At 33.0% G+C, this 21,444-nt stretch overlaps 1 protein-coding gene across 1 annotated transcript; it reads right to left on the bottom strand.

The window, feature by feature from the left end:
- Window positions 1–72: 72 nt before the first annotated feature.
- Window positions 73–20,326, bottom strand: LOC138335423 (prominin-1-A-like). Its single transcript, XM_069284510.1, has 26 exons — window positions 19,767–20,326; window positions 18,687–18,742; window positions 17,833–17,964; window positions 17,293–17,366; window positions 16,715–16,835; window positions 16,282–16,348; window positions 15,167–15,250; window positions 14,364–14,572; window positions 13,907–13,981; window positions 13,453–13,516; window positions 11,628–11,704; window positions 11,177–11,250; window positions 10,442–10,594; window positions 9,896–10,019; window positions 9,150–9,241; window positions 8,217–8,301; window positions 7,017–7,169; window positions 5,952–6,038; window positions 5,364–5,438; window positions 5,136–5,189; window positions 4,364–4,513; window positions 4,042–4,131; window positions 3,553–3,668; window positions 1,823–1,846; window positions 1,448–1,486; window positions 73–1,247 (listed from the first exon to the last, which is right to left on the bottom strand). Exons 1-26 carry the CDS (start codon window positions 20,029–20,031, stop codon window positions 1,208–1,210), a joined length of 2,580 nt encoding a protein of 859 aa, XP_069140611.1. The 5' UTR covers window positions 20,032–20,326; the 3' UTR covers window positions 73–1,207.
- Between the last annotated feature and the right edge of the window lie 1,118 nt (window positions 20,327–21,444).

Genomic DNA, 21,444 nt, shown 5'->3' on the forward strand with positions numbered 1-21,444 from the left:
TCAATTGTAAAGTAAAACAAAACAAAATTTTCTTTTTTATGCTAAATAAAACACAATCATTGAAGTACCTTCTCATCGTACACTGTTAAAAGATAAAATTGAATGGTCGAAACAGCTTATCAAGGAAAGCACAATTATCAGAAATCGACTTTATATTGCAATTATAAAAGTGACACACATATATTAACATATAACGCTATGAAGTGATAGAAAGTGTTTTGAACCAATTGCATTTCGGAAAAATTGACAAAAGCATAAAGTTTCATTACTGCCAGACAACGAAATGTATTATAAAAACAAATCTTCACAGATTTAAGTATAACTTTGTTATCATTTATTTTCATTCGACTCAATTTTCGTGGATTATGATATTTTACAATTTCATTGGCACTTAATTCGTGAAGTAGACCTTGAATATTCTGTTGGTAGCACATTATCAAATTAGAAACATACATGGTACAACAACCTAGAGAACGTAACGGCGTTTCATTTCAAAGAAATAAACACTTCTTTACCAAATATAAAACCAAGGACATAACATAAACAGCACATATAATCATCAATTACCTATCGTATCACGTGATCATTACATAAATTATAACTCAAAATGGAAAAGACAATGACCCATTTACGATAGTCGTGAACTGTCGTAAATGCCGTAATTTGTTTAACTACAGATTTGGACCGATCAACGATATCACATGAGTAGTTTTCAGAAGTTTACGCTTGTTATAATGTGATCTAGGAGAGTAAGCTTGTGTGACAAACTGCCTCTACTATTATTGACATACACTTTGCTTAAATGTACTGGATAAATTATGAACAATGCATACATGTATACATTTACAAAACTGATAAAATTTCACGGGAATTTAAATTTCTTGGGTCTCGTATTTAGGCCAAAATCAATGAATTTATACCTTATGGTCTGAAAACGAAAGCCAATGAAATTAAATCCCCGCGAATAATAATGGTTTCATAGAACGTCTTTCCTACATCTATTTACTGCGTGAGCTTTTGACATCAATATTATCTTTCATATCGTCATAATATATCATTATACAACAATATGTCAGAAAGGTATGAGAACTATACGAATTATTTATTATTAAAATAAATTTTAGAGACATTTTCATGAGCAATAAAATCAAAGAATAGTCCAAATACGTGGATCCATTGTTCACTTGTCCAGGGCTATTCTTCAGTATCAATCGTAAAAGTCCGGCGCAACTCTTCTATTGTTGTACCTGCAAGTTTTTAACAGAAAGAATGAATTACCTATACAGTACCACTCGTTCTTTGTATAGATAGAATGAAAGGAAATAAACAATGTCATAATTTCGTTGAACATTACCGTATTAATTCGTGGAGGCAAAGGGATACTACTGTGGAGATGGTAATTATAGTAACCGAATTGATGAGATTATTACAAGTCACATGTTCTTACCTTTTCATAGCGTTGTATCGAACCTCGAAGTAGTCAATGCTGGAAAATATCATGTTTTCATATTAAAAGCAATGATCATTTTTGTCATGACGTTAATGGAGACAGAACCTACCGATGAATCCAACCTGCCCAACTGGATTATATATGAGCAATGCTCATCTTGCTTATTTTACCGGCATAAGTGATAAAAAAATCAAAACGTTAAGAAAATATGACGCTTATTTGAAGAATTTTTTTTCATGTGTGTATTGTCTTGTTTTCGCATTCAGTGATTACCGTTAAGATATTTGTTTATTATTTGTGCCACCTTGTATTAATATGAATTGCTAAGATAAACGGATATTAAGATTGTCGATAAATGTTTGGGATACTTACTCCTCATTTTCTGGTTTAACGTCACTGAAAGAAGAAATGGCGGCAACATTATTTATGATATAATGCCAACGTTAATGATAAGATATGACATACATGTACATACTGTTATCCCACATTGGACAATTACAAACAAAAATTCACATGTAATTGCAGCTACATATATACTCTATAGGAAAGAAAATGTATATATCAGTATGATTTAACAAACGACACAAAGATATTATAAACATAGACATGTTGTAATATCAACAAGCAAATTCGTGGAATTTCCACACCCCGCTTTCAGGACATATTGTAGGTAAACATTATTGAGGTTAGGTTTAACCTTGGTTGAAACATACCGTGGCAATCAAATTTGGCCATGCCCTTAAGGCATTTGACCTTGTTACCAAGTTTGAAGAAAATCTGTTAATATTTATTAGAGTTATTGCATGGAAATGACAGAAAAAGACTTTTTTTTTATTAAATCAAAGGGCCATAACTCTGCTAAATAAGGTCCGTCGCAAGTGGCGATCGAACTTGGCCGAGCCCTTAAGACATTTAACTTTGTTACCAAGTTTGAAGAAAATCTGTTAATATTTATTTGAGTTATTGCATGGAAATGACAGAAAATGACTTTTTTTTATTAAATCAAAGGGCCATAACTCTGCTAAATAAGGTCCGTCGCAAGTGGCGATCGAACTTGGCCGAGCCCTTAAGACATTTAACTTTGTTACCAAGTTTGAAGAAAATCGGTTAATATTTATTAGTTATTATATGGAAGTGGCATAAAATGACTTTTTTTTATAAAATCAAAGGGCCATAACTCTGCTAATTAAGATCTGCCAAAAGTGCCGATCGAACTTTGCTATGCCCTTAAAGCATTTAAATTTGTTGCCAAGTTTTAACAATATTAGTTTTAACATTTGTTTGTTATTACACAGAAACTGCAGAAAAATGGAATTTGAAGTAAATCAAAGGGCCAAAACTCTGATAAATAACATCCGCTGTAAGAGTTGATCGAACCTGGCCAGGCAATAAAGGTATTCAACCTTGTTACCAAGTTTGAAGAAAATCGGTTAATATTTATTGCAGTTATTGTACGGAAGTGTCAGAAACTGACTTTTCATATTTAAGCAAAGGGCCATAACTCCGCTCAATAAGGTGCGTTGAAAGTGGCGATCGAACCTGGCCGAGTCATTAAGGCATTTAACCTTTTCACCAAGTTTGAAGAAAATTGGTTGACATTTGTTACAGTTATTGTACGGAAACGAATTGTTACAGACAGACGGACAGACAGACTGACAGACAGACGGACAGACTGACAGACAAACCCAAATTAATATTCCCCGTTTCGGGAAAGCGGGGGATAATAAATCAACAAAAATCGTAATTAAAGGTAAATGTATCAAAAAAAGTGCTAATAAAAAAATCAAAGATATAAAAGGAAATCTGCAAAGAACAATAATATAAGACTAATATAAATGTATTAGATTATTTTTTACGGAATTTCAAACGGACATGAAGCACGTGTATAACAATTTAACCATATTTCTTCTTTGGAATACATTTTAATGTAACAAACAGGTTTTGAGGACATAACAAACCACCAGCCTTGTATGAACACCATTTTCTAAAAGGAATGTCATAGCAAACGTCGTAGCATACACAGTACAAAGTGCAAATTTACGTGCGGTACCCGAACAGTTTGATCGACAACCGGCGATATCTCAATAGTACATAGTACTTACTCATCATAGCCTTCATCCTCGTTCATCTTTCTGTAATATTTAGATGTTCTTACAGCAATTATAACGGCAGGAACGGCGAACAATAAACCCCAGCCAAGTCCAAACCAAAACCCATTCTGTAAAAAGAAAGATATCAATCGTTCTTAGTTTGAAAAATCTAGTATTTAATTTGATTCAATTAGAAGAACTGTACATTTCTTCTATGAAACTGAGCAATAATAAGCGAAACGCTATGATATAGGTAATAATCACGTCGGGGGGTCCGCCTCAAGACGCATCTGAAGGCTAGAAGGCATTAGGGAGAAGTCTTAGTTTTGTTATTTTGTCATTTACATGTTATATATACGAGCCATTTTTACGATCAAATAATTATTATTTACCTCATTTTCAGATATATTTTGTTGCAAAATACTCGCAAACGAGTATATCGTTATCACGAATATTTTTGTATGGCACATACATATAGGCAGTTACATATCTCATACATACCAAAGCGTCTACAGTGTAACTGCACAGCATGGTCGTCATGGACTCGTACAGTGTCCATAGAGGTTCGCATTTAGCAAAGTCGTTGTATATCTGCAAATTAGGAAATATGACAAATAATTCAGACACCAAACTATCATAGAATAGCAGGTCTGATACAACACACACACAATTGATCCATTGTTAGTGTTAAATACTTGTTTACAAATCTGTTGTTTCTACCATGAAGAATATATGTACGTCTCCAAAATATGGAAAATTCCAAAAAAAACTCTAACCAATAGGATCACTGATCTGGGTTCATGATTTGTTGACAAAATCTTACCATATCTCGGACTTTTAGAATGTAACAGTCAACATAGGATAACATTTGGTTCTTGAAGGATACAGCTGCGGAACTCAAAACGGATGTGACGTTGTTCTGAATTTGATCGTCTGCTGCCGCAGCCGTTGCTAATACATAATCAATCTGTGCCTATATAAATGAAAAAGTCAAAGTTAATCAACCGGAATAGCAGGTCAATTCAGTATGGCATATTTGTTTTAGCAAAATACATAAGATGAAAAGAAATGTAATCTTAATATGATTTTTAACATCGAATAATTTCTGCCCAAATTATAACAATAATTCATCAATGAAAACTGCAATGCCATGCCTATGCTTCAATCCGGTACAAGCTGTTTGATATAAGTATGAAACAAGAACTATTTAACACTGTTAATACTATCCTCGATACTCTAGGTGCTACTTTCACTGTAATATCCACCCCTGGACTATCTCATAGTAAAACTGGAGACAGTTCAGGAGAAAAAACAACTGACTAATCACAGACCAGCAAAGACTTCATTTGATGATTACAGAGAGAGCGACGCTCAACTTCAAAGCCATGTAGTCAACCACAGTGTACCGTGATTCGATTCTTTTGATGAACATCAAAGGACCACATTACCAGTGTGCTGTGTTGACTTTATTTTTGCTATGCCATAATCCATGGGTGGATATGACGTCAGTGATAGTAATCCCTGGAGTATAGATGATGTGTCAATACGGGATATGCCGTTAAACAAGATGGCCGTTATAAATTTTTAATACTTACAGTAACACCTCCAATAGAATTCTCCAGAGCGCTTAATGAAGTCTGCAATGTCGTCTGTAAAATAAAACAGCATTAGAAATGGTTATGAATGTTATAAACAATTTCATGGGATATTGCTGCACGATATAAAGCGTAATTATCTAGTAAAGTATCAATGGCGTTACCTCTGAATCTAAATTGGTATAATATAGATTGCGTTACCTTTGATGTATAGTTTACTTAACTTACCTTTGCTGATTCTACGGCTGGTAATTCAACATCCCGTATAGTTGTCATGGTACTTATGTGGTTCTGCCATCTTGACTACAAAATAACAAATTTGAAATTCTGGTGTTGTTTTCTAATCTGATCAAAATATAGATTTTTTAAAATCTGTTTAATCAATCTGAAAACATAAAAGGTCACACTGTGGTGACCTTTACATCAGTTTATTAACTGAAAATGACATTTTCGTCCCAGCATATACATTTAGCTATGTTGAGATCTCTGGGCGAGATGATTACTCTAAATGAATATGACAGCTCTTTTTATGGTGTCGTTTTTTGTGTCGCAGTACTGCCAAAAATCATTAAGCTCTTATTTGTGCATGTAAAATTAAAAGCTATGCATTGAAAGCACTGTAATTTTCAAAAAGTTGGTAATGTTTGGTGCTGAATAACATATTAAAAAGCTCATCTTGATTCGTGAGTATGAAAAATACGGCACATATAACTTTAAAATAAAGTCCAGATTTCTTGATACTTAATAGAAACGTCAATTATTTTTGACGTTTACAACAAGGCTTTCATTCACATCAATCAAATAAAGTAAAATTACCTGTGTGGTGCCTGTACACAGATTCTTAATGGACGTCATTGCAGATATAAGGGATGTGAAGTCAACTGTGGTAATGGTCTGGGCAAGCTGTAAATGTTAAAACATGTGTTATGTGACATATGTCTCTACTATAAGTTAAGTCAAATGTGTGTTCGCATTCTAATTATGACAAGGCCCTGAACTAGAGAACATGACAATTACAGATGGAATAGAAACGGCATCTGCATTTGTTTCTATTTTAAGTCACAACAAATCATCATATAACATTTATGTAAATTATTATAATTCTGTAAGCAAGGTATACAAATGAGTCATAATGTATTTTAACATTTTGAAATATGGCGAATTTATTTTTAAAACATGACTCAGTTTGGTTCCTTAAAGATGCTCCACCGCTGACAAATGGTATTTTTTTCTCTATCGAAAACAGGAGCAGACGATTTAGTATTTTTCTTCAGTTGCAAAAGTTACTTACTTGACACCATTGAAAAGTTTGAGCTTCTAATTTTACTTCAAGATAAAAATATTAAAGATAATCAATTTCATCCCGCAAAAAATTCCCTGGCACTATGTCCTATATGGAATAAAGTACTGATTGCGCATGCACCAAAGGCAAAATGAATTATTTTATATTATTTTTGTGTTAATTAGACATATACACACACGATTAAACACAAATTATTGTTAAAATGACGAGTATCGTTTATGCTCTGTCGGCGGTGGAGCATCTTTATTATATAGGCATTACACTGCTGAAAAATTAATACATTTGACACGAATTTTACTGCAATCAGAAACCACGTAGATTACCAAAAAGAAGTAGAATGATTGTATCGAATGTACATCGAGAAAGAAGTTTTAAGATGAACTTAAGAATAGAAACCACTTAACGTAACTTTTAACTAAAGTCAAGAGAATTTAATTGTCTAATTTACTAGACATTAATCTTTGACTATGTTTCATTATCCTTTCACCAAATGCTACAAATTCATGCTACAGTAATCTTCGTTATAATGAAATAACGTATGCGAAGAATTTAAGAAATAAAAATGCAATGTACAAAACCGTGGAATTCATGGTAGCAAAGTCTATAGAGTCGATCCCGGAGTTTTTGAAGTCGGTCAGACTGCTCTGCATGTCGGGGGTTAGTACTTTAAAGTTGGAAAGATCTACGTTGTTGGTCATATCGTTTAGCTGCGAGTCAATGTCTCCGAGATACTGAAACAAATTTCGATTTCAAAAAACTTAGTGCAGAAAGCAAATGGATTTGGCATTAAGCATTAAATAAATAAAGTCTATTTAACCATTTCCAAAAAAACTGAAAAAGGGTTATTTCCAAATTATACGTTGTTCCTTGTATCAAGCATTTCATTGGCTTTAAAATATGTTGTTATTTCATAATATAAAAACAAAGAATGACTCTGTTTGTAACGTTGTCTCTGATTGGCTGAAATAACGGCTGGCTGAAATAACGGCGTTATGTTTTCATAGACAAAATAGTCCATCAAGAAATATAGATCTCCCTGGGATTGAATTGAATTATAAGCATAAACTTAAAAATATGATATGTTAGAGAGCTGTAAACACGTGAATAGTATAATATGAAATGCCACGAGCCTTTATGTGAGTGGCAAATTATTTAACCGAGTTTTCATAAATTTCATATGACGTAGTCAAGAGTATAATATTCCATTTATCTCATAAAAAGTATTTTAAGCATTGATAATTTAGTATTGTAAGCATTGATGTCACACATTTATAATTTCAACGGAGTATAAAAAAATTTGTTTGCAAATTGTGTATCACATGGAAAAATAGTTTTATAGGGGTTTTATCAATTTAACGTCTTATCAACAGCCAGGGTAATGTGAGGACATACCAGGTTTGTTGGTTGAGGAAAGTCATCGACCCAGCGGTCAGTACCTGGAAACTGCCCCGTGTGGGATTTGAAATCGAGACCCAGAGGTGGAGGGCTTTGATAAAAGTTGTGAAACATTCTCCGATTTGACATTTCCGTCAACCGAAACAATCGTGTGTTTATGTCATGACCGTATGACATGGTTGAACAGGCCAGTTATGTGATATTCTATATATGCGACGTGGTTAGATCCATTTTTACATTCGAGACGTTTGATTAACATTTGTCAGTGTAAGCCTTCACTTAAATTGTTTTACACAACTTAACATAATGTATACTTCTCGAGGAACCTGCCCTACCTATCTGTGTGTAGTTGAGTGCTTACCTGTGAGTAGTTGAGGGCTTACCTGTGAGTAGTTGAGGGCAGTATCTAAAGGTAGTATAGCATCTAGATGTAACAGAGTAAATGGCGCTTTGTTAGCCCGACAGCCTCTGAAACGTGGAACATATTACCCAGAGTTATTTAAAAACAAAGTTAGTGATAGACTATACTAACAGCTTTTGTCATTATCATTAACATCTTATCACATTCTTAATATATACACTGGAATTGATTCAACAATATACCACTGCCTACTAAGTGTATGTTTTCTGTTGAACTTTCTTTCGTAGACTTTAAAAGCGTTTCAGGATCATATGAAGTTGTGATATTGATATTTAATGTTTTGAAAATGCTTTACTTGTATGTTTTACTTTTACTAGGAGCTCAATGCCGGCAATGCAAACAAATATGATAAAGTAAGAAAATACGTATTATTAACCAATATTGGTTATACAACGTATTTATTTGAATAACTTTTAATGTAGCGATGGTTTTTAGAGGCTACATATGTAGTTATCGCGATTTCAGTTGATTATCTTATCTTGTATACTTAATAAAGATGCTCCACCGCCAATAGAGCATAAACATTATTTACCATTTCAATCGATTACCAGTGATTAATGTTTAATCGTGTATATATACATAGTTGTCTCATTAACACAAAAAAATCAAATGAAATAATTTGTTCTGCCTTTATTGTCTTCGTAATCTGTTCTTAATTTCATATAGGACATAGTACCACGGAGTTTTTTCGTGACGCAATTAAATATTTTCAATAATTTTATCTTCAAGTAAAATAAGAAGCACCAACTTTTCTATGGGGGTAATGGTGTAAAATAGGTAACTTTTTGTTTCTGAAGAAAAATACTAATTCTGCTCCTGTTTTTGATAGAGAATAAATACCATTCATCAGCGGTGTAGCATCTTTAACGGTAAGAAAATGATCATATATACTTACATAAGAAGACTGTACATACTGATGGTGATTGATGCGTTACTCAACAACATTTCTCCCATATTAAAACTTGATAGTGCACCGGAATCCAAAAACTAGAAACACAGTTGATTAATAGTTAGTAAATAGAAATAAAAATTAATAATTAATACATGAACTTTCCATGAAATTGGTTTACATTTTCGTGATGCAGCGGTATCATAGTGCTTATTTGAGCATTAGTTTTATTTTAGCGCTTTCGCACTGTCTTTGAAGCGCTAATACATGTTCAGCTCTAAATTTTGTAAAATTATATTTCCGTTATTGAACCACCGAATTACGCTAATACCGCGCTAATAAATCATGATTTACATTTTTTCTCATTGGCGCTAAAATTTGACAGCGCTAAAAATTAGTACGTTTACAGTAATACCGAAATACTTATCTTTGAATTATTTTATTATATTTTATTTTATGTTTCAGGAATAACTGTTCACAATGACTATACAATAATCAATCGTAAACAATATACAAACTATTGTCATTTTCTATCATTAAAACAAACCTGGATAGCGAAGTTTCTAAAACAGATAGCGTATCCGTATTTCTAAGAATGAAGACGATTAAACTTCCTATTTTTATAATGTTTTTTTTTCATCATTGAAATGAAGGAAAACTGAGGGCAGTTTCCTCTGAAAATTGACAGTAATCTACAGTTATATTTAACAACTATTGGTTACGGCTTAGTAGAGATATATTTGTATACTTACATCTTTGAATATAGTAAGGTCGATCATTGTCTGACAGATTTTTTCCAAGTTTCCACCAATCATAAATGAGAGTGTTGTTAGCAACATGAGGAGACCACCCAGGAGGAAGATAATCGCTGTGGCACTGAAATCACAGACAAATATTATAACGTACGGCTCGGAACGCAGCAGTTTACTGATTTTAACTTTTTTATCGAATATCGGTTTATTTCGACCGTTGGCATTTATATTTTCTTATTTTCTTCGTTGTTCTTCTTTTGTAACAAAAGAGCAGCGCTCTTCATGTAATTTGCCTCTGTCCATTTGGCATTCATATGGGGTATGGATGCCAACTGAAAGACGTTCAATGCCTAAGTGGGGAGCGGAATTCGCGTCGTTTGCTCTGAAATATATGAAGCTTGCAAACATATGACGTCACAATTTGTATCTAAACGCAAGGATGGATACCTCTTGACAAATACGGAATTGCTGGATTATTTAAAACTTTATGTTCTGTTAGTAAGCGTTGTCCGTTTTATAGTAATAAAATGTGTAAATCGATCTTACAGTATCATGAGACATCCTCCACAGCTAGGAATACAGCCTCTTTCTGTCGGCCGGACGTTCTCTCCTAGACATGCGCAGCCACACAGTATTCCAATCAAAAACATCAGGGGAACTAAGGAGAATACTCCCATCAAACCATATCCGAAATAAATCCTGTCAAATAAAAGTAGGCAAGTTATTAAACCATACCCGAAATAAATTCTCCCAAATATAATTTCTGCGCGCAAAAATAAGCATACCAGGGATAAATCGGGTCAATTATACATAATGCCAATAAGCAAAACTATCAATTATTTAACACTCTACGGGCACATGCGACAGTGAATTTATATGGCTTTGTTTAGGTAAACATTATCAACAGACATTGGAACATCAAAAGATTGGTGGTTAAAATATCAATTCGCTTTCTTCGTATTTGGTTTCAATTCAAGATAAAATCTTTTGTCAAAATTCATATTGTCGAATCTATTGATGTGTTAAGAAAAATAGGAATTAGCAGAACACCAGCATCAACCTAATATTACATATTCCGTCTTTGTTTATTACAGAGTTAGCTCCCTTGTGAGTAGGTATCGATTGTAACGTCATTATTTTGTGAGCAGAATTCACGTCGTTTTCAGAAAACTATGATGCTACGCTCGCAAACACATGACGTCACAATTAATACCCACCCGCAAGGGCAGATTACTCTGTAACATGCAAATACAGAATTTTTTTTTCTTGTAACCAACTCACCTGTACAGATCATAATCCTTAGCAGTTGTAAATAGGGTTTTCATGTCTGCCTTTATTTTATCAGTCGGGAACGACTGGAATTAATAACGAAGGCAAGTTTGTGTGAACGATTGAAATGAGTAGCAGTTTGTTAATGTGGTACTTGCAATATGCGGTTACATATTGGAAAGGGAGAGACCATTATCCATAAAACATTCGATATTCTATTTTGAGTCTAACAGCTAAGAATCCTATCGTAAAAAATGCATTCCTTGCGTAAAATGAGTTCACAGAAAAAATATTTTTTTACTCTGCTAATGTGTTTTCATGACATACTACTGTCAAAGTAATATCGTATAATTATTATATAAACCTATAATAAACACATGTACAAATTGTCCCTAAACAATAGAAAAAATAATGACCGTCGTTTTGATAGAAATACAATATAAAAAATAGATAAAACATTTACGGAATCAAGATTGCTCATGAGGCTATCTATCATGGTATTCAGTGTGCTTTTGAAGGTGTTCATCGTCGTTTGTAGAGCTGGAATTAAAATAAATATAGTTAATAAACTCATTATTGTGTCAAATTATTGTGAATTTATTCCTAAACATTAGACAAGCTTTAGTTTTCCCAATTTTCATTGGCTAATATACGGTCACGTAAAGTTCAATATCTTATGAAACAATAGTCAATATTCATGCTGTGTCGTTATTACCCAAATATTGAGTTCTACAGGGTGACGTCCTATGACCATCGTTCTTCTTTTAATTAACATATACACCGGATAAGTTTTTTGACAAATCTAATGCACAATTAAGGACGTTTGATTCGGTCAATATGGTGTTATATCTCATTGATAGAATCTATTATAATGCCCTCGGTCATTACTTAATTCCACCAAAGCGGTATATAATATATCCATAATAGACCATAACAAAGATCAATTATTGATAGATATCAACGTTTTAAAGATGCTCCACCGCCGACAGAGCATAAATGATATTCACCATTTGAACAATAATTGGTGTTTAATCGTGTATATGTATGCCTAATTAACACAAAAAATAACATGAAATAATTTATTTCGCCTTTGGTGCATGCGCAATCAGTACTTAATTCCATATAAGATATAGTGCCACGGAATTTTTTCGGGATGCAATTAATTATTTTTCATATTTTAAACTTGAAGTAAAATTAGAAGCTCAAACTTTTCAATGGTGGTAATGGTGTAAAGTAAGTAACTTTTGTAACTGAAGAAAAATACTAAATCGTCTGCCCCTGTTTTTAATAGTGAAAAACACCATTCGTCAGCGGTGGAGCATCTTTATCAGAAATGAAAGGCTATACAAAACCGAATGCATGCCAGAACATTTATTTCAAGTAAATTACTATTCGATACCTGGCCTCAATATCACGAAAAAAAATATATGAGACTTAAGTTTAGCCGATAGAAGATGGCATTACAAAAAATTCCGTTAGTTTTGATTGGCTGAGCTAAACCTTAAATCTACGATTTATTCATGATCTTGTAGCCTGGTCATTTCAGACTTAATTTTTAACTTAAAATGCTATAAAAGGAAACTAGAAAGTTAAAAAATTATTTTTGCAGTATCAATAAAACCAATTATTATAATGTCGATGCATGTTTTCTAATATTTAAAGTTATATGTGCCGTAACTGGACAAAAATTTTGACATGTTATTTTTTCTTCATTAATCAATTGAAAACCACAAAGTTTGATGAATTAAGCTGTGAAAGTCATTCAAATGACTTAATATGCCTTATAAATATTTGCTGACAACACATACATTATATACTGTGAAGTTGTTGTATTTTATGCGTTAAGTATGTTTAGATGGAAATATACCTGCAGATATCACTTGACAATTACTAATAACACTGTAAAAATGTGAAATGAAATTGTAGACCACAATTTGGCTTCATGGTCTGACTGTATGTACTCATTTCAATTCACTACAGATGTAAATATAATAATTTTTGGTCTGCCAAAAATCATTTTCAGCTCTTATATGTGCTTGTAAAATAACCTATGGATTGAAAGTAGTGTAATTCTCAAAATGATGGTTACTTTTGGTAATGAATAACATATTAAAAGCTCATCTTGATTCGCGAGTATGAAAAATACGGCACATATAACTTTAAGCACCGATATGAAGACGGGGATGAGGTTGACCTTCTACCGGTGTTTTACAAAAAAGACACCCGGTGTACTGGGAAATTAATACCTAGGATAACATAGATCTGCAAAGTGTGTGTGTTTTACTTACAGTCTCGTACTGTTACAGTTGAGTCGTTCACTGTTGTCGCTATGCCGTCCAATGCCGAACTTGCCTGTTAATAGTTATTCATATACAGTATAACTGTAATAATCCTCTCAATCAAATTTTGATAGAGACGAAATGGAGAGTGTATGGTAGTCTACTGAAGATTTTAATCTTTGCTTAGAAACTTAGTATTTTGGACTGTGCCATGTTTATATGTGTAAAATGTGTGTAAAGACACGAGAAGACAATGAACAATACGTGTTATTAGAATGAACAAAAATGATAAGCTGAAAATATCTTTCAAAATATTTTGAACGAATCTTGAAAGAAATTAAAGCGCTGATATGCTATTCTACAAAGATATCTATAAATAATCAATAACACTTTGTTTGAAAGGGATAAAATAGGAGAGTCTTCAATTCTTCTTAGCAACAATATATATACCAAAAAGACCTACCGAACTGGCGATACCACTGAGGTTCTGAGCGACAACGGCGTCCACAGCCGACTGTGTAGAGGTCAAGTCTGGTAGCTACGAAGGACAAAAGTGTGTGAGCTTCAACACTATTTATTACGTACATAGCACATGAGAAAATATAAAATCAACAGTTTTTCTTACCCTACAACTTCAGACATTTTCACTCTTCCGCTTTATGCGGAAGTCTATCGCTTTTATGACCGATCTACCACTTACCGCTTTAATATCCAAATATCCCGCTTTTGCAAATATCTTTTGTTTCTTTCGATTTTCCTCATTGGATAGTGATTTGGAAGCCGCCATGGCGAATTCAAAATCAATACTCAATAGATGCACACTGGCTAGATAATTAAGTAAACAAATGAGTTAAATTTTTTGCTAATATATTTTATAGTTTTGGAAACTTTACAAAATATTTTTGTGATGAATAACGTACTGTGGAGAAATCTGCACTCATGCTAAGACCAGACGTGGAGAAGCTGTCACAGGCGGTAGTGGGGACACAGTCACTGGAACACATGGACTTAGTGGTGGCGATGTCTGACGATAAGGTACTTAGGGACGAGTCTAAGGTATTGGCTGCATTCTTTAGGGCCGTTATGTCACTGATTACCTGGGCCATATTTGTACTGATGGAATTCAGGGCTGAAAAAATACAAATTTAAATAAAGTCCTATAAGTGTTTAAGCTTCAGAGAATAAAATATTATAAATACGAATTCAAATCTAAATTTGAAATAAAACACTAAGAATAATATAGCTTCAGCGAATAAAAAATAAATAAAAACACACGAATTTTGTAATCCCCAATACTCCAGAGGTTATTATCACTGTCGTCATAGTAACTCCTGGAGTATCGAGGATGCCTCTTGTTTATAAAAAGTAATGTAAAAATCCGAAGGGTTCGCATGGGAGAAAATATTTGATTCGATGTTAATAGGCTTACTGTTATATTTTTCGTGTTTCGTTGTTGGATATACTATTTCAAAACTTTACAACAACATATATCTGTATTATATCATAACTTATTAATCTGAATAATTTTCTACCCGAGAACTAAATTACTCTTTGATAGCCTTGTTACCATAATGAACATATTCAATAGACTGATGTCGAGGGATGGATACCTGTACTATTCGTTAACTGATTGCTCCGAGTGACCGCGTCCTGGTGTAATCACTTCATTTTAAATCGAAGAACAGATCTTTAACGTACAATAACCTTCCTGCTTCATACTTACTAGTGTCGAGCGTCAGGACAGCGTTGATGACGGTGGTGATATCAAGGGTGGAACTTATAGAATTGTACACCAGCGGACCAAGATCTGAAGCATTATAAAACATTAGGATTTTATTAAAAGATACCAGTATACATATTTCAGTATTTACGCTTACGTACGATTTAATGGATAGTACGTTGTATTTATTGGTAGCTCAAAAACGTGATAGACCATATATTATTTTTTGATGATGTGATATACCATATATTATTTTTTGATGATGTGATATACCATATATTATTTTTTGATGATGTGATATACCATATATATATTTTTTTGATGATGTGATATATTTCAACATTATGTTTGTAACGATTTATCTGTCATTACATTGCAATAAAACTTTTTAAGATACCATAAAATCATTTATAAATATACTATAAACCAATTTATTTAAGCATTGGTGTCACTATTTTTAACTACATCGAGTATAAAAGAAATTTTGTTTGCAAACTGTGTGAATCCGCGTACGATTCTCACAAAAGTTTGCAAACAAAATTCATTTTATAACCCGATAAAAAAGTTTTATCAATGCTTATTATTAATTTTTCAGACTACTTGATAATCTAAAATACGTTTATTCGTATGATTTCATCGATTTTCCAATGGATTTTTTTTCTAAATCAGTACGCAACGTGACGTCTCTATTGTGACGTCAGGATGACGTCGGGTTTTAGCGACATCCTCAGATATTTTAAAAAGAATCTGCTAATCAGAAAGTCGGATTTAGTATGAAAAAATATTGTCGCCTGCGACTTAATTTCGCGGATTTTGTGGCCGATACAAATTCTGCAAAAATAAATCACCGCAAAAAGTTTTGACTATAAGTTCATGTTTCATATACGCAATTTATAGAATAAGTAGGGCAAAATATGTATCGGTTGCGAAATTAAATCGTCGCGAAAATAAGTTGGTTAACAGTATACTATTTTTGACTTTTCTACCACTTGAATGCAGAAAATCGTCTTTGAAAATCTTAAATCTTTAATGTAATGAGCTCATGCATTACTCATAAGTATATATATATAATATTCTGTGTATGATAGCAATGTTTGCATGTATAACAGTCAACTAACCTCCTATATCTGATATGACAGCTCGACTAACTATATCGTACATATCCAAGGCGATATATGTAAGTTCCTGAAACATAAAATACAGAATGTGTTCAATAACGTATGAATGTGAACCATTAAAGCTTTAAATGTAGAAAAATGATACGCATTTGTTATACTGAAAAATATGTTTTAATCTGTGACATGACGCACTTACAGTGTATATATAGTCTATATATGCCGGTGTATTTATTTATATTGAGGTTGCTGTAAAACAGAGATTAAAAATACAATTTATACCTCTGAAGGTTCTATTTTACATTGCATTGTACTGTCTATACACAAAAGGGTTCGCATGAATTGCCACAAAATAAAGTTTACACAAACATTATGTGTGTAAGCCGTGTACAATGCTAGTTATTGAGCTTTACAAAGGGGGATAACCTGTACTCACACCGGCCGAATTGTTGACGTAAGAAGTTAAATCATCCAAGTTATCCGCTATAGTGACATCAGCGTAATCAAGCGCTTTAGTAAACCGGTCGTTTGTAGTGTATACACAAGCTGCAGAAGCCCTAAAAATAAAACATTATTTAAATGATCACTACCATTCCAAAACAGCTTTTAATGTTTTGAATGTAAAACGAGATTGTTAATTTTGTAGAGTTGAAAACGTTTTAGGTTACCGTCAATACTACACTTATTATCACCTTCTAAACAATTCAATTATAATTTTAAAAAAATCAAAACGCGGGTCGATTTATGTTTCCCGCTGTCGTCATAATCACCGCACGTTAGTTGACTAACACTGCTGTATACGGCAAAACAGCCATGGATCTTTACTGTAAACATATATAAATTACACAGGGAAACTTTTGTTTGGTGTTGTAACCTCATCTTATGTCATCGATATATATTTTCTTATGTTATGATTGTTTTTAAGAAAGTTTTGTCTCGGATGTAGTGGGCTTTTAATAAATCTTATTTTGGAGGTGCCAATAGCTTGAATTTATAATCAAGAGTATAACTTACAATAAACAAACAGATAGAAGGAAGAGCGCCTGCGCAAATCCCATTCTTTTGCAACCTTCATTTTCGTCATAAACCTGGAACAATTTACAAATATCGTTTGATGCAAGCATTATCTATTATCATTTCTTTTGTTAATTATAAAAAACCACCAAGCAAATACATATGATTTATCTTGCAAATCATTGTATCTTGCTTTTAAATGTCCAAATTGAATGCTTGAATTATGAAAAATAATTATATACCAAAAATAGTATGTCTCTTTGGATATCAATCTAGACACATTATTTGATTTACATATCACGTATTTTAAAAAAAATAAACGGAGAAATTTTGATTGCAACTTTATACACATACTGTTTTGTCTATTAATAAATAATTAAATATTGCATTCTTTTTCATATTTTCTTTCTGTAAAAAGATCAGAGAATGACTCGAGAACCCGATGTAAACCACTACATTGATTCAAACCATTTGGATTTAATCATAGCCCCATGAGTTGCAAAATGATGACGTCAATGCTTAAAACGAAAATGTACATACCTGTTTCAGATCGCCCCCACAGTTACCGCAACATCGGCAACAGCAGAAACAGCAGCCACACAGAGGCATGAATATAACGTAGAGTAATCCGAGGACAAAACAGATACCAAAGCCCATGGCATAGTTAACGAGCTGTGGAGAGATAAAATAATCTGTTTCATCATAAGTCATTAAAACATGTAAAAGGAGACTCAATATAATGATGTAATCGTTAGTTACAGGATAGTGCTTTAGTCCTTTCATTCTGGTGCTTTTTCATGGAATTTCAGTCCGCCATTAGTTTTTTTTGGTATCGGCGATTAATTTTCATTCTCCTTGAACACATTTTATTCTCTTTTTTTACGTTACAAATAGTAAGCATTGCTCAAAGTTCATCAGATTCACTACCGGAAATACCTTTTTTACAACAGTTAATATTGTACATTATTTAATGATACAGATGCAGCGCGAAAAGCGCTAAAATAAAACTGCATCTAAAATAAGTGCTTTTACAGACACAAGAACTTAAGTCATACTAATTGAATAGTTGCACATTACCGATACTGCAATGAGCAGCAAGCTTATGACGTATACAACCGAGCAAAAATTAAGATGTATTTATGGAAAAACAGAAATAAAGCGCAATATTTTGGGAGCCTATCTTCAAGATTACACAAAGTATTGTGTTTCTTCAGTAATGTGATCAAAGCCTGATGGATATTTTTTTATTGAAATAGTGATAAAGTTCATTTGTTTAAATATCAATCTGATGCATTTTCACCTTGTTGACAACCCCTATTCTTGTTTTTTAATTGATAACATATCCAATCCTAACTGATCAACATATCCGCCAGATTGTAGTTATATTTACTTACCTCCATGTAGCGTTCTCCAATATCGAAGTTATTGTTTAAGACATCTTTGATCAGAGCTGTTGATAAATGAAGACAAAATATATATGTAATGAATCATAATTACCTTTTATTGTTGATAAATCTCATATGCTATTGAATATGTAGAGGATCTTACATGAATGACTATGTAATATGAAGTTTATTAAACAAGTTTAATACTTTTATATCAAATTATTTAACGAGTTTAACAAATTGCATTTCACATAGTCAAGAGTATAAGATTCATTCATCACAAAACCAATTGTTATGGAAATATAGATGAAAATTTCAATATCGTTATTATATATGAGTGGTGAAATGAGGCTCAGATTTGACGTTGCCGTCTACCGAGACAATCGTGAGACGTCATATTTTGATAATGCGTCATTCTTACCTCTGACATCACAATAGTGGTATTACACATGTGTCTTACGATATTTACGTCGTGGCTGAACGGTTCAGTTATGTGATATATTACATTTATAAAATATTGAAAGTATAAATGTATAACTGGCGAATAAATGAATAACACGTGCTATGTTCAGTTCATTCATAATTTTCCAGAATATAAACCTCTATGTTAACGAAAAGATATACATTTATATAACGATCTGGGTTTTTTCAGTTCATAAGTAGATCCACTAGATATCAAAATGTTAATTTCTATTGCTCAACATATCCATTTCATCAATCAATATTAGAAATTATTAATAAATAAGATTTCTTAGTAAATGTAAAAAAAATATTTTTGCACTCTTCATTTTGTCACATCAACAGCAAATATTGCATTTGTGTGAATTGGCATCTAGATGGTGACATTTCATATATACATGACAAAGTGGCAAACAAGTAAAGCATATTGAACATGACAGAGTGTTATAATTATCAAAAAAGGGACACAATGTAAAATAAAGAAAAGCATGAGTGGACTTGAAAACAACTCTGCCTGCTACTATGACATTAAACGTTGAACAATTCATTTCTGTTATAAAATCATACTTTTGTCAGAAACCATAATTATAAAAAAAATAACTGTAAGCACAATTCGTTGACGATACTTACTAAAGGGGAAATCGTTTGGTTGTACAGTGTTGATAAAACTTCTCGTGAAGGCGAATAGCAATCCTAGGCCATCGTCAGAGTAAGAATTAACCGTTTTATAGGATATTCCCGATGGTGGTGTCCCCCACGTAACGGTTCCGTTCCCCCAGGCTGTGTTACCGTAGCTATCTGTTATGATTCCGGCCCTCACTACTCCGACCCCCGCGGCCGACACCAGGACGAGAAGACACCCTAGCCATATCCCGTCCAATCTAACCGCCGCCATGTTGTTAATTAATCAAAGTATACAAGATTAAACATATTTCACAGGTTTTTGTAATGAAAGAACACTTCACTTTCCCGAAGGAATATCTCACTCTTTGATATAAATACAATTTGAAATCACAGACGCAATAGGAATCTATACTCCAATGTGTTCGATGTGAATATTCAAGACACAATCCAAGCACATAACTGTTTCACATGTTGCATTGCTCTTCCAATACTTGGTAATAAGTCCATTTGTAATATGTTTATCAATCTGTTATATCAATAAATGATAAACATTCCCATAGTCGTGGACAGTTAAGGTCACTAGAAAAACAGGTAAATATATCGAGGCATCAGAAGGGAAAACACATTAATAAATTAATGGACGAACTGAAATGAACATATAGACTTTGAAATATTATAATTCTTGATTGTTGACCGATACCCCATTCATCCTTAGGTTAAATCGGCTTTACACGGTAGATCATGTAAAATTAGGTTAGTCTTTACACAAACAGTAAATAGTCGGTGTAAACTAATCCGGATTAGTTTGCCTCTATTGTAAGAGTTAAATACATGTCATGGTCTTTGATCGCTTCGTCTGTGTTGAACTTTATTTAATTTGAAGTCGTGTTGTATGGATGATAGTTACTTTTTTATTATACTAAATTGAAATAAGGATTCACAAAGAAAGTATGTTGAAGATCAAATTGAGTAAAATGGTGGTAGTGACACGGTAATGCTTATCTTTGAGTTCGTCACATAATGTACAATGGAGTGTGTTCATAACAAACTAAATAATCATTTCATACATATGGGGTATCAAGCAATCTTTCATGTTATTTGCAATTTTAGGAAACGAGTATTCCCAGAAAATGTAATAGTGCACCCAATCAACTGTAAATTCAAGTGACCTTCATGACTTAATGGATAAGTCGACAAAGAATACATTCCTGGAGGAGACTACATATGTGTAGACAACTTTCCTTTTCGACGACAGCAATAAACTTTGGACTAAAGACTTCTCTTTATATTTAAAAGGTACACTACGTGTCACGGTGAAGCTAAAAGAGTTCAGCTAATTCCCCAACCGTGTCACATTATTTGCTTTTGCTAATATTTTATTTCCATTTGTAATGGCTTTACGGCTTGTTATGATTTGAGTGTGTACAGTGCCGGATATAACCTTTCAGTATGGCTATTTGATATTTTGGTTTTCCTGCTTTGTCGAAAGATGTTCTCCCTTGTCATTAGGTAAGCTTTATGTGAACCATGTATAGAAATCTTTTAACAATTAACATATCCTCTAGGTTAGTTTCGTATTCGAATGTAGTATTTCGTAACAAAACGTCATAACAAAAAGCCTTTGTCTTTCTAGATGTCAACTTGTGATGTACGCGGAATCAAGATAACCGTGTGTATTACTCTA

Source organism: Argopecten irradians, chromosome 11 (assembly GCF_041381155.1).
Source record: "Argopecten irradians isolate NY chromosome 11, Ai_NY, whole genome shotgun sequence".
Lineage (NCBI taxonomy): Eukaryota > Metazoa > Mollusca > Bivalvia > Pectinida > Pectinidae > Argopecten > Argopecten irradians.

What these genes read in the sequence shown, in the direction of transcription:
- LOC138335423 (XM_069284510.1), bottom strand. Translation starts at nt 20,031, where the DNA reads ATGGCGGCGGTTAGATTGGACGGGATATGGCTAGGGTGTCTTCTCGTC. An exon ending in GTTAAACCAGAAAATGAGGA is followed by an intron (nt 1,487 to 1,822) that starts GTAAGTATCCCA and finishes GATATTTTCCAG; the next exon opens with CATTGACTACTTCGAGGTTC. An exon ending in CGATACAACGCTATGAAAAG is followed by an intron (nt 1,248 to 1,447) that starts GTAAGAACATGT and finishes AAAAACTTGCAG; the next exon opens with GTACAACAATAGAAGAGTTG.